This window comes from Sceloporus undulatus, chromosome 7 (assembly GCF_019175285.1).
Source record: "Sceloporus undulatus isolate JIND9_A2432 ecotype Alabama chromosome 7, SceUnd_v1.1, whole genome shotgun sequence".
NCBI lineage: Eukaryota > Metazoa > Chordata > Lepidosauria > Squamata > Phrynosomatidae > Sceloporus > Sceloporus undulatus.
The window spans coordinates 12,540,640-12,557,411 of record NC_056528.1 but is presented as its reverse complement, the minus strand read 5'-3'; the positions used below and the strand labels follow the sequence as shown (position 1 = coordinate 12,557,411).

At 49.2% G+C, this 16,772-nt stretch overlaps 2 protein-coding genes across 2 annotated transcripts in view; one reads left to right on the top strand and one right to left on the bottom strand.

The window, feature by feature from the left end:
- DENND1A (DENN domain containing 1A) overlaps nucleotides 1-3,918 on the top strand; it is a 171,335-nt gene extending 167,417 nt beyond the window's left edge. Inside the window, 2 exon segments of the mRNA XM_042478041.1 lie at nucleotides 350-599; nucleotides 836-3,918. Of these exon segments, the coding sequence (XP_042333975.1) occupies nucleotides 350-599; nucleotides 836-2,107 (1,522 nt within the window). The 3' untranslated portion in view covers nucleotides 2,108-3,918.
- Nucleotides 3,919-8,224: 4,306 nt separating this feature from the next.
- Nucleotides 8,225-16,772, bottom strand: part of CRB2 (crumbs cell polarity complex component 2) — a 29,800-nt gene continuing 21,252 nt past the window's right edge. The window contains exons 7-13 of the mRNA XM_042478040.1: nucleotides 15,327-16,262; nucleotides 14,390-14,952; nucleotides 12,678-12,843; nucleotides 11,658-12,525; nucleotides 11,168-11,284; nucleotides 10,628-10,754; nucleotides 8,225-8,920 (exon numbers count right to left, since the gene is read on the bottom strand). Of these exons, the coding sequence (XP_042333974.1) occupies nucleotides 8,690-8,920; nucleotides 10,628-10,754; nucleotides 11,168-11,284; nucleotides 11,658-12,525; nucleotides 12,678-12,843; nucleotides 14,390-14,952; nucleotides 15,327-16,262 (3,008 nt within the window). The 3' untranslated portion in view covers nucleotides 8,225-8,689. The remainder of the gene's footprint in view (nucleotides 8,921-10,627; nucleotides 10,755-11,167; nucleotides 11,285-11,657; nucleotides 12,526-12,677; nucleotides 12,844-14,389; nucleotides 14,953-15,326; nucleotides 16,263-16,772) is intronic.

Genomic DNA, 16,772 nt, shown 5'->3' with positions numbered 1-16,772 from the left:
TTGAGGGTGCCATGGTCTCTCTGCCATTTCTTTCTTTCACTGGAAACCTGTTCATTTGCAATCTAATTCCATAAAGCCAGGGCTGGTCACACTGAAGTACCAGCCATTTTGTAACTGCGTTTGGAATTTGCTGGCTCGCACGAATTTTACTTAGTGAGTGGAAGCAAGCCTGGGCAAATGTGGCTGTGCTTTTGGCTCCCCTTAATTTAAAAGTAAGAGTTCCCACTCCTTTCTGGCAGATGCTGACTGGACTTGTGGGCCCATGGAAGTGACATGAATTCCTGCTGGCCTTTTCTTCAGAAGTGGTGGGTCTCAGACTGATATTTAATTAGCCCTTTCTCTCTGCCAGGCCCCAGCCTTACCGTACGCTGAAGGGGTCCGACAGTGCCGACGGAGAGGAAGGTACCCAGAGGCCCCAAGGCTCAGCCCATGCTGACCCCCCTACACCAGACAGCCCTGCTGAAATCAGCCTCTTGGAGAGCATTTTTACAGGCCTGGATGTAGAACCACAGCCCCAGTCACTCAGCCAAGCCAAGAGCTTGGAAGACCTGAGGATTCCTAAGGAGGAGGTGGATCAGCACTCAACCTTTGACTACCAGGTAGGACGAAAGGGGTGGGATTATAAGTGCAAAAAGAGAAAGGCAGTACGGGAGCTGATGCTGGCACAGAAGGTTTACAGGGTAAAGAAAGGAGGAGAAGAAGCACAGAATTAATGAGGAAAGTGAGGTGATGAGGGTTCAACAAAGGCTTTGCCAAAGTGGGTTGGTGTGAGGATGGGAGGGTTGACTAACCCAGAGCAAGGGGACGCGCTGACACTCTGTGTGCTTTCTGGCAGAGAATGGATCCTAGCATCTCTGAAAAAAGCTGGGCTGCCCCAGGGATGAGACCTCCCCACCCCTACAAGCAGCTGTGGGGTTTGGGCCATGACGATATGGCCATTCCCACCAAGTACACCCAAAGCTCCCCGGAGAGGCCCTTTGCTGCTCTGGGGAATGCACCCTCGGTCCCACGGAGACCTCGGAGTAGAGACAGCATCCTGGACCAGGCCGAGAAGGACATTGGCAGCACCCCTTCCCCTCAGGGAAGCATTACGATCCCACGACCGCAGGGCAGGAAAACGCCGGAGCTGGGCATCGTCCCTCCACCACCAGCACCCAGACCTTCCAAGCAGCTGGTGGTGCCAGATGTGGCGGCCTCTCTCTCGGGACACAATGACCTGGCCTCGGAGCTCATGCAGGAGACTTTTGCAGCCAGAAGTGTCCCTCTTGACCCCGAATTCAAGCAGCCTGCTGGCTTTGCTGCTCACCATCCTCAGTTTTTAGCCAACGTGGGCAGTGCAACAGAAATGCTCCAGCCGGTCAAAGTCAACGTGGAGGCTGCAAGCAGCGACAGTGACTTCCTCCTTGCCCTCCTGGATCCGTTGAAAGGAGGGAGCTGTCCGGATGCTAGTTTCCAGCCAAGTTCAAGAAGCCTCCTGGGGTCAGTGTCTCCCAGCCCTGTGACGGCAGGTGACCTTGTGGCCCCGACGTCTGCGCCATTTGGCCAGCACCTGGGATACCCTCTTCCCACAACTCCCTTGGCCCAGGCCTCTCTCAACCCCTTTGTGCAGGCAGTGCCAGCACCCCTGCCCTTGTCCTTGGTCAGGCCCCCTGGTAGTCCTTTTGCCCCCTCCTTGGGCCATGCTTACAGCTCCAGTTTCATCACTTCCAATTCTACCTTCTACCAGCCCCAGCGGCCTCCTCCAAACCCTCTGACTCTCTCCATGCCCAACCTCTTTGCCCAGTCTCCATTAGCACCACCTTCTTCTCAAAGCGGTGGCCCGCCGCCTGCACAGCTTCCCGGCCCTTCTAAAATCCAGACCTTGCCCCTGGCTCACTCTGCCTCCAAGACTGAGGCCAAGGCCAGGCTGGCTGCACGACCCATTGATCTCCCCCTGCCTCCCCCCAAGGCCAGGGCAACAGAACCAGTGCTGCACCCTTCCAAGCCTCAGGCCAAACCCCAGATGAAGGACCCCTTTGAAGACTTGCTAAAGAAGACAAAGCAGGAGGTTTCAGTCACACCGGGGAAAGTAGAACAGCTGAGAAGGCAGTGGGAGACCTTTGAGTGACTCACCTGGTGGATGGCCGTCAGAATTCCCTCCTAGGTTGCGTGTTGAGCCAAGGCAAAGCCTCCATATTCCATGGCAGCGGAAGGGTTTGCCAGCCAGGAGCTGTTGGCACAGTATCCGCATTAAGAGCATATCCCAGTCTAATCCATACTGGTTCCCTTTCCATAGTAGCCCATCAACTCTTAGGCCTACCCAGTAGCCAAAAAGATGGTTTGGACACTGAGGCATAAGGCATTTTCCCTACACTTACAGATTTCCCCTAAAGGGAACGACTGAATTGGAGAGTGCCCAGTTACTCCTCTTTTTAATTCTGCCATCGCCACCTACTTTCCCACCCCAATCCCTTTCCGAGGTGAGGACTCACTTCTTCACCAGCAGGATCAGTATTGAATTTAAATGTCTTTCTCTTGTGTTTTCACAGGCTGCGAATTACGTTTTTGCTTTCTCATAGAAATGCTGCACACAGGCCCTGCCGCTGGGCTAAGTTAATCACTGGGCTTTTGAACTTAAATCTTTTTGTTATATAGCTTCTTGTGTCACGCAGGTGGGTGATTGATTTTACTGGAGAGGCAATTCTTTTCAGCTCCCTCCTTGCTCCTTCCCTCCAAACTTTGCACAAAACAGGGGAGCTCTCTTCTTAAGGAAACCCAATCATGTCCCAGGTTCAGGATTCAACCTGGAGCTCCACAGACAGGGCAAAGTGTCCTTTCATATCAGAGATGGAGGGCCCTTTTTAAGAGCCAAACTCACATTGCCCTTCTCATGGTTCCCTTCACTCTTCTATAACAGTATTAATATCATCTTTCATTCACACACACACACACATACACACGTATGTATATATGGATAGGGTAATAGTTCACAGTACAAGAACTAGATGAAATAGTATACTATTTTATTACCAAAAAAGAGAGAGGACCAAGGTGTTAAGCAGCCTTCTCCATCTGGTGCCCTCACCGCACACACAGGCCCATTGGCAATGATGGATATTAGTAGTCTGAGATCTAGAGGGTACCAAGCTAAGAGACACTGAGATAAAGAGTTTCTAAAAGTGGTGAGATGTATCAATGTCAGGCTGGCAGAATGGTAAAAGCACAGGGCATGGAGACAGGGAGTTTTAAGTCTGGTATGGACTGAAGGCCTTTGGTATTTACCTCTTAAGAGTTTAAAGAAGCCACCCTGAAAAACCCTTCCTTCTGCTCAAAGCAGGGGTGATCTGGCCAGGCAGCACTGGAGGGGCAGAGAGGATCCATGAAACAAAATAAATCATTCCATGAAAGCCTCAAAATGATGCAAGGGTTTGCCTCTCGCTTTCTATAGCCCTGGGAATATTGTAAGCCAACCACTTATTTTATTTGGTCACTCAAGGTTGGGGGATTGTAAACGTTGGCCAGGATTTCTTTTTAAATTGCTGTTGGGCAGCAATTGGGCTCATCACAGGTCTGCACCCTCCAGAAGACGACATCCCTCTGCCCCCTCCCAGGAAGCTGCTACCTCTTTGTCTTTCCAGGGCGGGCATTTTGTTTTTGCTTCTGTGACTTTGACGTTTTCTTCCTGCTGCTGATGCGTTCTTTCGGCCTCCTCCGTCTCCATGCTTGAGCTTGTACAGTGCAAGAACACAGTTGGTTTTCCTCTGGATGCTGACTGTCAGGGGGCACCTCTTGGCATTGCATTCGCATCATCACACTACTGTCAAGTACTGTTTGCATTTACAAGGCATTCTCTCTGTTTTGTATTATCTCTTTTTTGCTGGGAAAAAAAGATGTTTTTTGATATTGCCTAGTTCTGAATAGTAAAATATTTAAAGTCCACCCAAAGAGTGTTGGTTTGCTTACAGAGATTTGGGGATAGGGGTCACAATGGCCAAGGACGCTGCTTGAAAATAGGAACTCAGCTGAGGGGACCTTTAGATCCTGTCCAACAAAGCAGGTTTGTATTCTGTTTGTAAAGCACAGATGGGTCTGTACTTCATCCCAGACCAGCTGCATCAGTTATGGACAAGGAGAAGGAACTGAGGCCCTCAGGTGTAACTGATGGAATTGAAAACCTACTTGAAGTTACTCTGAACCATGTATTTTATCTTACCTGTAGAAATATTGTAGATTGACCATTATCACCGTTTATGTCTGAACGTTCGCTGAGTAGCCCACCAGCTAAAGTAGGCAAAGAGCCCAAAGGTGGATGGCACTGGTGAAAGCAGTTGGTGTTGGCATCAATATTGTTCCTTTTCAGGCTGTCCATTGTCCTGCTTGTAGGATGAACTGCTGTCATAAGATTGTATACAGTCTACTCTCCCTTTTCCTTGGAGACCCTTGACGACTGTAGAGGAACCCTTGAGTGGTCAGGATCCCAGAGACACCGACTGAAAGTGTGCTCCTTCACCCCGGAAAGTGGTGATTGAAGCACGCACCGCTCTTTCTGTTTGCACATACCACACTTTCTGTGTTCCTGCTTACCATGCACATTCCTAGCAAAATGGGTGAGAGAGGGGAGCCTCCACATATGTTACATTCCAAGCATGGTAACTTTATCTGTTAATAAAACCACTTTCTTGGAGCTGGAAATAATCAAAGAAACCCATTTCAAAAAGCTGCCCAGTGGAACATCCCAATGGGTGCAGTGTCCTAAAAGAAGTGGATGGAATTGGTTGGGAAGGAAAGCATTTCAGTACTCTCTCCCCAAAGGCACAGAGTTGCTTCCTGAACAAAGTGTGTGTGTGCAACTGTGTCTTTGTCCTGTCATAACAGTATATACTATTTTCTCACACTCTACAATGCGTAAAACTAGTGCAATTCTTTTGAAAATTAGCTTTTCTTCATAAATTACTCCCCTTTTTTTCACCAGCAGCAGCTGAATCAAGCATTTGAGCTGAATATTCAGTAGCGAAACAAGCAGGACCATGGCATGAATGCATATCATGCTTTCTGTGTTCCTGCGGGGGAGCCCTAGTGATAGATAATGCAATAACTGGGGAGTGTAAACATTACAATTGCTCAGGAAGGAGCATTGATGCCCTAACTGCATTAGAAATAAGAAAACGCAACTCTCCAAGTCTCCATGTTGTCAGGAATACTTCTTTTACTCTGGAACTGTTTGGTCTGTAGGATGATGGACTGTCACTCACCTCAAGAGATGGACATATGGAAGCCGTGCCTACAGTCTCCAAGGTCAGAATGCTTTGCTTCTTGCTTCTTATCTGCTATGTGTTATTTTAAAACAGGATAAAGATTGCATTTTGCCTTTCTCTAGTCAGTGGTTCAGGTACTTTGATGCCTGGAAGATTAACAAACCCTCTTAAATGTTTAAGGAGGAACTGTCAGCAAAGAAAACCAGGGCATCCTGTTGAACTGTGAGGGGCAGTGACAGCTTGCACTTCCATTTGCATTTGCTTAGTTGTAACAAATTATCAAGCAATTAAGAAGTCAATATTGCTCCTGGATGAGTTTCAAGAGCTTCCTCAGACCTCCCACTCAGTTCTTCCTTTATCTTTTTTTAATTCAAAATAAACTTCTACCTCAGTACACATCTGTACACAGTGATGCAAATTTTAATCACCACAATGTTCACCAGTCTTTTTTTTAAAGAGTGTCATCATCCTGTAGCAAATCATTTTTTTATGAAAAAATATATCCAAAATTAAATATCAAAAGTTCAGTAAGAAAACAAATGCATTCATAAATTAAACAGCAGAATGGCTAAAAACACTGATCGGTATCCACAGCAGAGCAATGCCTTCTGTGTGGCTCAGAACTGGGAGACAAATGAGGCAAATCTTGCAAAGAACTGAGAGGAGTATCAGAAAAGGATCATTTAGATTTGGGGTGGTGGTGGTTTGAAGATGGTTTCACAGCCCCCCCTCCCCCGACGTGTGTTGGTTTGTGTGGTGTAAAGTCCAACGGATCTCCTTTGGTGTGATGACTGGCATAAGATGGTAGTTGGCTATTACCTCCTTGACTGTCAGTTGAGCTTGATGATGGTAGAAATACGGCTGTTGCCTCAATAGTGAAGAATTCCTGGTACTGATTCTTGAAGGAGGCATCTTGTTCAGTCTGCTTGATTCTTAATGTTTCTTTAGTTGTGATCCACTAAGGTCTGGGATTGGCAATGCTCACTTGCCTCCTCTCTGAGGCCTCAGGGACACCTGAGCAGAGCGCAAGTGAAAACACGGCTTCAGGGACACAAGCTGTATAGATATCTCTATGTTCAAGGGCTGACTTACCATAGTATCTAGAATTGGGATTAGCGAAGTTTGCTTTTTAAGTATTGGGATCTTTGGGCAAAGGAGAAGGAAATCTTGCATATGGCTGGGCTTGCCTACTACAGATTAGGTGAACATGCATCGGGAAGGGAAACCATGTGGCGATGTGAGAGTCAGGCTAGGTGTTGCTCTGCAGAGTTATGTGCTTCCTGGTTCAGCATTGTGTCACTGAATGTAGTCCCTTTGGCATTTCTAAACTATTTACTATGTCCCCCCCGTCCTCATATTTGTAATTCTAAGCTGCAGCAAAGCAGCCTGGGAGTCCCTTCCTGTCACAATCTATGGGAATTCACACCTCCCCTTATAAATCTGGGCTTTGGCTTTTAGAGCAGACAGTGTTTTGTTAAAATATTTCTCACGGCTGTTAGTCATAATCCCAGTAAAATGCTAATTATTTTAGGCCCAAATTTAGGCCACATGCCGGCAGGTGTTTGTGTTGTGGCTTGTACGTGGCAAGGATTCCTTGCTCTCTGTGCAGTGCAGCATTTCATTGCTTCATACTACTGCCTCTACCAACAGTATTCTCATTTTTGGGAAGGGAGAGGTCCTGCTTCTCTATGCCTCCAGCAAAAACAAGACCTGAAGGAAAAGCAGGAAATGACCATTTGAAAACTCACTGGCAGAGGAGTGTTTCACCAGTGGCCAAAGCTGCAGCCATCTCCAGAGTCTGTGGAGGAACATGCCAAGTGGTCCTGGTATTGATTACAGAGTTAATACTGACTTAAGTAACTTGCTTTACAAGGCACTGTAGGCTGGTTGAAGTCGAGAGGATTGCCAGGAGGAGCTAATGTCCATCTCTGTCCCAGTGGGAAGAGAGAACCACAACTCCTGTGTTCAGAAACAAGGGGGAGAAAGCCAAGGAGACTCTGTCTATCAGTCTTCTTGGGAGCTGGGGACTGTAATTAGTGAGGTCAAGCACAAAAGTCCTTCCTCCAGCCTTTGTCATCCAGGCTTGTTCTGCCTCCTGACCACTGCCTGACATCTAACACTGTCCGCTTGTGCTGAGTTCCCAGACCGATGCTCAGCCTCTTCCTGTAAATGGATGAGCAGAACAGGCACCAGAATGCACTTCTGTGCAAACAGAGCACAGACCCTCCACCCCTGGAAATCTCCCCTTTGTATCCTTCCCTTGCTGGCTCAACATTTCTGGCATGTGTGTTGTCGCAGCACAAAAGACCCAGTGAAGCAAGCCTCTTGCCCGCCGGCTACACTGCAAGCATGGACTGGATGAAATTGCCTCCTTAAGGCAAATGCTGGAGAAAGCGTGAGCCTTTGCAGTTTGGGTCTCCTGGTCCTCTGCAAGCTCTGTGTTCAGATCAGCCGCTCCAAGGGTGGCAACTTGATCACATTCCACATCTCCACTCGTGCCCCATCCTTCTCCTGGCGGCTTGGGCTGTAGGTTCCTTGCGTGGCCCTCCTCTTCTTCATGGCAACGACTGAGACGCCAAAGATGGTGATGAGCACAGCGGCTCCAGCCGCTCCCACAGCGCCCACCAGTGTGGAGCTGCTGACTTGGGCCCAGGCTGGTCGCTGTGGTAGAACAAGACGTTACTGACCTTTCGTTACAGCATTTCAGACAACTAGAGACTTTGCCATCCCTGCACAGTTTTGTCCGCAGCCTGGGAAACTACGAGTGAGTACCCACTGGAGGAATGCCAGCCAAACAGTTTTAAGGATGCTGCTTGGGCTTGGTAGTTCAAGGAAGAGCAGACTGGGCACAGGCCTGTCATGTATTTTTTGCCAGACACTGCTGCTGCTCTGGTCTCCGTCCGCCTCCTCAAGGGGCAGGACCCAAGCACCCGTGCTAAAGCCCTTGCAGCTTTCTTCCCACCCACCCTTTCTTAGAAACTATATCTGAATGAGAACAATCCCCCTAAAAATATGACATAATGTAAAAACCCAGACTGGGGGCTATTTCATAAAAGAGAATGTTTGTATAAATGCTTTCAGTGGATTCTGGTCGTCCCGAGCCGTGTCTAAGAGCAGAGGCAGGCTCAGCCATGCTGTTGCTGTTGGAAGGTGGTCTTGAGACAATTGTGCCTGCCTCCTATGGTGCCTGGAGGGATGGCCGGAGTAGGGCAGGGGGGGCCTAACTACCTGCTGCTGCTGGAGAGGGACCAAGGAGAGTGAGGAGAGGAAGGGCCGCGGCTACTTCCAGGGGCCCCTGTGGCCCAGCCACTCGAGTGTGCTTGTGACTCCACCATTCTCCTAAGCCTTGAAGGAGCTTGGTGAGGCGAGCGAGAGGAGTGCACGGCCTGAGACCTAAGCCCAGTGTTTCAGTGCAGGCTTTGCAAAGGCACTTCGTGGCCTCCCTTGGGCAGTACCTAGATTAAACGCTCCTCCGGTGGCACCTTTAATACACTGTCCATCTCCAGGCGGGCTCCTGCCACCTCCTGTTGGCTTGGGCTGTAGGTCCCCTCTGACTGGCGCCTCTTCCGGGCCGTGAGAATCATAAGAACGAGGATAATAATGAGTAGCAGCAAGCAACCGCAGGCTACCGGTACGGCTACTTCAATTAATGGGAACGGGAAGAGAGCACCTGGAAGAGTCCCTCTCTGCAAGAGAAATTAACGGAGAAACAATGAGTCCCAATTGGAGAGCTGCTTGGCAGCTCAGCCGCGTTGGAAAGGGAAGGAGGGCGACATGCTGCCCCCAGTGAAGTGTTAAAAGCAGCAGGCAAAGGATGAAGAGCAAAGGGTTGGACAGAGCTTGGTCCAAGCTAAACCAGCAGCTCACAGAAAGGTGAGCAACATGGAGCCTGAGCCTAAAGGAGTACCGATGGCTGCAAGTGAAACGCACTCCTAAATATACACCATGAGCCCAAGTCAGGATGATGTCCTCCATACCCTAGTGGGACATCTATGGGTCTTTCCTGAAGATGTTTCTAGCCCATGAAGACACTTTCCTCCAAGGAATGATGGCAGAAGCACAAAATGCCCCACCTAGAACTTTTTGTGAGCATTAGGAAGAAATAAAATCTCCCAGCATGTGTACTCTGTAAATGCCTGGTGCCCACCAAGGTGAGGGTTCAGTTCCTGTACCCACAGCAGGGTATTTGCCTGCAGAAACTCTCCCCAATGGTACAAGAAAGGAAGTGGCTGAAGCTCAGAGCTTACTTACAGAACCTTATTGAGGACGGGAGATTAGTGTAAGCCTTACTAAAAACAGCCATGTGCGCAAGCTCCGCAGTTAAGATGCCTGCCAGGCAAGCACTGCTACCTTCCTAGAGAGAAATTGAGGGGGGGGGGTTATAAGCAGGTAATTGGGTAGATTCTGAGCTCTAAATCCTTGCAATTGGATATATTAGAAGTGGTGTCTAACTGGAGCAGGGCTTGCCCAGAGAGCAGTTTTAAGCAAGAGTCGGAATCACAATGGCATGGGCCAAGCAGACTTCAGCTTAACTCTTTCCTCTCAATTTGAGTATTTGGAAAGAGAACTGCAGACAGAGCATGATCCGTGCCATCAGCATGCATGTCCTCCATAGAGCAGGACAAGGATTTGGCGGCTTCTGGAAGGAAGCCTTGTCCAGAAGAAGGCTCTGCTAGCTACACACATTAGATGTGGCCTAGTGATGGAGGATTGAAAGAGAAAAGGCAGTGGAACAAGCACTAACAGACAGGAGGGGACCAGCACCAAGGAGCACCAGTTGGGGCACTGCCTTGGGCTCAAGCATGCAAAGGAGATGTTTAGAGGTGTCCTGCAAGAGGCACCCATGCAACAGCAACAGCAGTGAGCCTGTCTCCCATCCCTACATGCAGTGAAGCTTGGATGGAGAAGGAATTGTTCGTGCATCTAATGTTAGTAGGTTCCTAACTCAAATGCAGGTGACCCACACGCAGGCAACTGAAAAAAGACAATGGGTAAAGGGCCCACTCAAGCACAGTTCGTCTGGCAACTGGACCTGGCAAGTAGTCACCTTGGCTCTGCCCCACAGTGCCCTCCCCTTTGTTTTTTAGGCTTTTGGCCTCTTTTTCCTCACATTTACTCTCTTGGCAAACACCCCATGTTTCTTGTATAAAACAATTTCGGAATTCTGCCCAAAGTTGAGCTTCCTTCACATACAGGTTGGGGGTAAGAGACACAGTCTACCCTGGCTTCTGTCACAATATGAAGGGTTTAAAATCCATTCTTTTCTGTTTCTGTGTCTCAGCCAGATTCCGGCACTCACTCACCCAGCCCCTCCTTATAAGCCTCAGAACAAAAGCCTGACACACCACCACCATCACCATTGCTAGGTGAGGAAAGATAAATGGCCCGCTTACATCAATATCACAACGCTCTCCAGTGTAGCTGGCACTGCACACACACCGGTACCGGTTTACTGAGTCTTGACAGGTCCCTCCATTCTGGCAGGGGTTGGGGTCACACTCATTGATGTTGATCTGGCACCTGGAAAGGAAAGGAGAGCCACAGTCAGCCACAGCCCTGAAGAAATTGTGATGGTGAAGCAGCCGGTCTTGTGGAAAGCCTAGTAGTCAATAGCTTGGCTCTCTCAGCTGGAGAACAGTACCTGCTCAGAAACAGCCTGAAGCACCCCCTGCTATAGTTGAGTTGCATCCCCCCAAACATCCCCTGCTATAAGCGAGTTGCCTAAATCCTACTTCCGACTGTGTGATGGCTCTAGATGGCTTAGAAGTTAGCTGTATTTCTCAGTGGGCACATTTTTGGGAAGCAATGCCACCAACAGGCCTAGTGCAGGCAACTAGGGGAACTCCAAAAAAATTCCTAAGTGCAAGCTTGCTCTGTAAAGGACAAAGCCCCTTTGGAGAACCAAACGGGGGATCAAGGAGCCCCAGACGTACTTTCTTCCCGTGTAGCCCGGCTTGCAGGTGCAGTTGGCTCCCCAGGGCCCGCTGATGCATTTGCCGCCATTCAGACAAGTGAAGTTCTTCCCACATTCTTCAGGGGGGAATGGCCACCTGGTAAAAACAGAGAGAGAAATATAATGAGTAAGAATAGTTATTTATGAACCATTTTCTAGGCATTGTACAATTTTTTTAAAAAATCACTGGTATTGTACATAGGAAATTTAAGCATTTGAGACACATCCCATTTGCTTGGCTCTCTGGCATCCTTCCTGGCACCAAAGAGGCCTGCGGCTAAGACAGCAGCATCCTTAACACTGCACTGTAATGTTTGGGTGTCTTGGCGCAAAGTGAGATGTGAATCCAGGATTGCAGAGTTGCCCATCTGCCCACATTGAGAGGTAAAGGATGGGAACTGGACACAAAGAGGGGAGACCATCCCTTGATTCCCTCTTTGCTCCATAGGAATCCTTGGCTAGATACTCACTCGCAGAAAGGGCCTGTGAAGTGTGGTGGACACTTGCAGGAATAGCTGTAGACCTCATCCACACAGGTGGCTCCGTTCTGGCACTTGTGTCTAATGCAGTCATCCACATTGATCTGGCACCGCTTCCCAATGTAGCCCTTGTGGCAGTCACACTGGAAATCTCCCACCTCATCCATACATTTCCCGTGAATGCAGGGGCTGGATTTGCAGTCATCGATGTTGGCCTCACAAAGCGAGCCCTCCCACCCAGGACTGCAGGCACAGCTGAAGGCATTGAAGAGGTCCTGGCACGAGCCCCCATGCTGGCATGGGCCGGAAGAACAGATGTCTGCACCCTTGCAGCCAAGGAGGGCTGCCCCACCATTCATCTGCAGGAACTGCTCTGGCTGTGGGTAGGAGATGGGGACAGCCAGTGGCAAAAACACACCGCCTATGTCCATGTGCCCAAGGCACCCGGTGAAGTTTTCTCCCACAACAAGCACTGTCTTGCTTCTTAGGAAGTCCAGATTCCCAGCATTCCCATCAAGGGTTGTGTTGACAGAGCTGTCCAAATGGAGGTGCCATCTTGATGAAAGAGCCAGGGGCTCTTCCATGGACAATGTTAGCGTATGCCAATAACCATCTGAAACAGACCTCTGACTAAGGAAGTTGGCTCCCTCAATGCCGTTCCCACTCCTGATCTCCACCAAGAGGGAGTTATTCTGGATAGCCACCAAGAGAGAATCCACCTCCTCTACAGCCCGCAGCAAGATGGCCTCTTTGTCCCGTGTTCTGAAGTCCAGGCGCAGGCTGTGGAGAGCTCTGGCGATGGTTGTGTTGGCGGTCAACTCAATGGCATTGCGTTCATAGAAGGTGACACTGGCCAGGCCTGCAAGGAGGGGGGGGGAGTTTAAAGGACAATCAGAAAATTTAGTGCATTAGAGCTTGTGTTCGGTGAGAGGCAAAAGGACAGGACCTTCCAGACCCCATAGTTTAAAGGCCAGGCCTATGACAACCCACAGATCCTGAAATAAGACTTACAGACATAGCCAGAGGGAACATCGATGCAAGTTGTGGCTTGTGGGCATGGCTCGCTTTTGCACCAGATTCTCTTCTCACAGTGTTTCCCAGTGAAGTTGGCAGGGCAGCTGCAATTAAAGTCATTCCAGGTGACGGCACAGAGGCCATTGTTCAGGCATGGTCCAGACTGAAAGACAAAAGAGAAATGTCATCAAGGAGAGAGGTCCCAGTATCTTCCCTGAGAAGGTGAAATGAGAACATGCAAATGCTGGAGGGCACGGGTGAGAGGCCGGTCAGTTTAAATGGTGGATAACTGAGTCTAGGACTTGCCATGAGATAGGACTGAGTGCTTTGGTGTGGTCTGATGGATGCCACATTATTATTACTGATGAGGATGTAGAGAGTTAATCTAGTTTAGGGAAAGCTGCCTTTGTACTCATAACTGGGACAACTAGCACCTTAACTTCTCCCAGCTGAGAGTAGGGAAAGTACACAAAAAGAATCTCTCTATAAAAAAAGGAATGTTGCTCCTCCCCACATTTTTCTATTCAGTGAGAAAGGTGGTCATGCAGAGTGCACAGCTGACAGAGCACTCTTTCGCTGTTTGGAGGCAAGGAAGCATAGTCCTTGCACCTGTGAATATGTGCGTAAATGGCAGACTACAGAATGGTACCAAATGTGTTTGCAGACGCTTTCAAGAGGATCTGGGTGCAGAGATATCCCTAACCCCACAGGACCAAGCCCATGACAAGAGAGAGAGGTTGCAATGCATGCAAGGAGTAATGGGATTCCACAGTAGATGCTCTTCTGTGGGCAAGGCAGGGAAGTCGGATACTGAATGAAAGCAGAGCCTGGGAATACATGCTGAAGAAGAAGAGGGGCAAATGATAATCCATACCCCACCTTGCAGATTAGTGGTGTTAGTTCTGCCTGCCTGATGCTTGCTCCTTCGGTAGCGTGGGGAGAAGAACACAGCAAGGAAATGCTGGCAACGTGAGTTTCTAGGTTAATCCCATTAATCCCACAGCATTAGCCATTATCCCATACCAGAGGACAATACTGAGAGGAGGAGGCTGCCAGTCCCCACAGGTTCCATCAAACTTTTTTGGGGTGGGAACTTTTGGAGGTTCTGGGGCACCTGAAGAGAGCGGCCACCCACTTGCCAAGGCACAACACTGCTCGCTGGCAACCTGAGATGTCTTGCCAGAATCTCACCCAAAAGGAGGTGGAATATACTGCTGGGCTTCCCATCAGAATTCAACCACCAGCTATCTCCCACTCCTCACAACATCTCTGATAAACAACACAGATAGCAAAGGGATCTTTTAGCACCTTTAAGACTAACCATGAAGAAAGAAGTTGTAGCATGTGCTTTTGTAGACTTAGTTTACCCTCTCAGATGCAGCATCATAGAGTTGAGAAATACCAAGCCAATGTGAATATGGGGAGAATACCCAGAGTTTAGGATCATCCAATAGAATTATCTCAGGACCATCCCATTTTGGGCAAAGTGAAGCCTGGCAGGATACCTCCAATCACCTGCTCCTGGGGAAGGGTATGAAGGGTACCTCTTTCTGTCTTGCATACTTTTGACACCTCGTAGGCCAGTCAGTGCAGAGCTAGATAGACTTGATCCAGCATGGCAATCCCTCCCATTCATAAGCTCAGAGAGGTATCTGACTCATGCAAAACTGAATCTAGACACAGCTGAATGACCTTTAGCGCTCCCTTACCTTGCAGGTGTCATCTGAGATGCATCCTGAACCAACATTGGTATTTTGTCCCACGTAGACCTCTTGTGAGACACTCCTGTTTTGTGCTAGATGGGGGAAGAACTCCATCTGGTGGTGATTGAGCTGGATATCTTGAAGGCAGCCTTTAAACTGTCCTCCCCAGGGGCTCATGCTGTCTTGATCCTGTAGTCCACCAACGTGAAGCTCGGAGCCAGCGGTGAGAGGGGTTATCACCAGAGGTCCCAGCTCCTCCTCTCTGTTGAAAAGGCTGGCATGCGCAACACCGTAATGGAAGGAAAGCATCACAAAATGTCTCATGCCATCAGCCAGATGCCCAGATGGCTTGATGGGGTCAACCGTTGGAGTCTCTATCTGGAGCTTCCCATCCTTCAGATATACTGTTAGGAAAGTGTCACTCCCGTTGCTGATTTGGAGCACCAGACCGCTGGGCTTCAGAGTTCGGATGAAAAAGGAAATGTTAAAGTTTGCTCCGGGACTGTTGCTAATTTCAAAAGTAGCAAAGCTCAAGGAGTTGTCTTGCCCAAATGTTGCTGCAGGAGACTCTGGAGGAGAAAAACAAAATGTATGCCAAATCTAAGCTGAAGGGACCAAGCTCCTCAGATGCCACTAGGCTGGTCTTGATCTTCTCACCCCCCAGGAAGCTTTGGAAATGGTGATGGTTCTAAGGGACCAAACCCTTGAAAACCATGGCACTTGGGCTCTGCCAGCATCTGGGGCTGTCTCAACCTTAGGGCTAGCGCTTGGACCTGTTGAACCCCTCCATGCTTATTGGTCTCTTGCTGATCCTGTTGAAGGACCTGAGGGACCCAGAGAATTTCCTCCCTAGCACTTCAAGACTAAGGACAGGAATGATGAACAAATTCTGCCTGGCAAGCCAATATCACCTTCCCCAAGGAACTCTGTCTTTGTTACTCACCATAGACGCATGTGTGACCTTCGTAAGGCCGAGGACAGTGACAGCGAAAATCCGTCCAGAGGTCAATGCACCGGCCACCATGTGAACAAGGATCAGAACGACACCACTCTGTCCTCTCACAGCCCACCTGGAAGCCGGAGGATTGCAGTCCAGCCACCTCCTGTGGCAGGACAACCTTTGAATCAATCCACAAGTCTTCTAGGCAGCCAATGAAATTTCTAATGGGTTTGGCCATTAGTGTCTCTTCAACTCCCCCAATATATATGTGCAAAAGAGATGGCAGGAAAGAAGCAAGGGGTGTTTGTTCAAGGGGATGACTAATCAGACAGATGCCAGCATTGCAGGATTCATGCCACAGCCTGAGCTCCAGAGAGTCTTGCATGAGGACTTCAGCCTTATGCCAGTGGCCATCATCTACCCGTGGGGCTGCCAGGGTAAAAGATGATGTGGCATCCTGTACTGAAAGTGTCACTCGCAGAAGACCGCCAGAGAGCTCCAGGGACAGGTGTTCAGTGTGCTGGCCTCTGTAGAAGAGGATGGCATCAGGCAAGGTGGTCCGGAATCGGAGAGACACACTGCTTAGGTTACTTTCTGCTGCCTTTTCATGGTTTACAGACAAGTTGATGAAGAGATAGACCTTGGATGTGAAGGAGAAGGAGGTGGGCATGGAGCACGTGGGGCCATAAAATCCTGGGCGGCACTGACACAGGTGTCCATGGGCCCCAGAGCGGTAGGTGGGGACGCACAAGGCCTCATTTTGGCAGCTGTGGCTCTGGCACCCAGTGAGCTCCACAGAGCAGTTCTTCCCACCCCAGGCAATTCCATCTGGACCCAGGATGCAATGGCAGATGTAGTCAGCAATACCATCTTCACAGGCACCCCCATTTTCACACGGGTGCCCTTCACACTCGTCAATGTCAGTGGCACATTCCACACCTAGTGTACAGAGAATTGGGGGGGGGGCAGGCAAAATAAAGTGGGAATCAGTTACTCAGACTGCACACAGTACGACATTCCCTCCTCCTTACTCAATGCTTTGTGATCTCCATTGCAGCAAAGCAGTTGTAGTTTCTGCCGCCCTGGGCTCCCTGGGCCTGGCTGAAGAGAGAAGTGGTTGTCCTTAAGTACTTGTGGATTGATAAAGAGACCAAACTCCTGATTAAGAAGCCTGTTGCCCCTAAAACAGGTTTCCACTAATCTTCCAAGACAGCTGCCCAGATAAACAAAGTCTGGATTATTCATCTTAATAGCATTACATCCAGTCTGCAGGTCTGGCAGGAACCAGAGTGCAAAGCGAATGTGGAATTTGTTCCTTTCTTCTCTGCTGCACTCAGGCATGGATGCATGACTGGAAGGACCAGTACAGTGCAAACTGAGCGTTTTCTATTACCAACACAATTGCTCAGGCCTTAACAACTTCAGAAGGCAACAACCCAGTTATTCTAG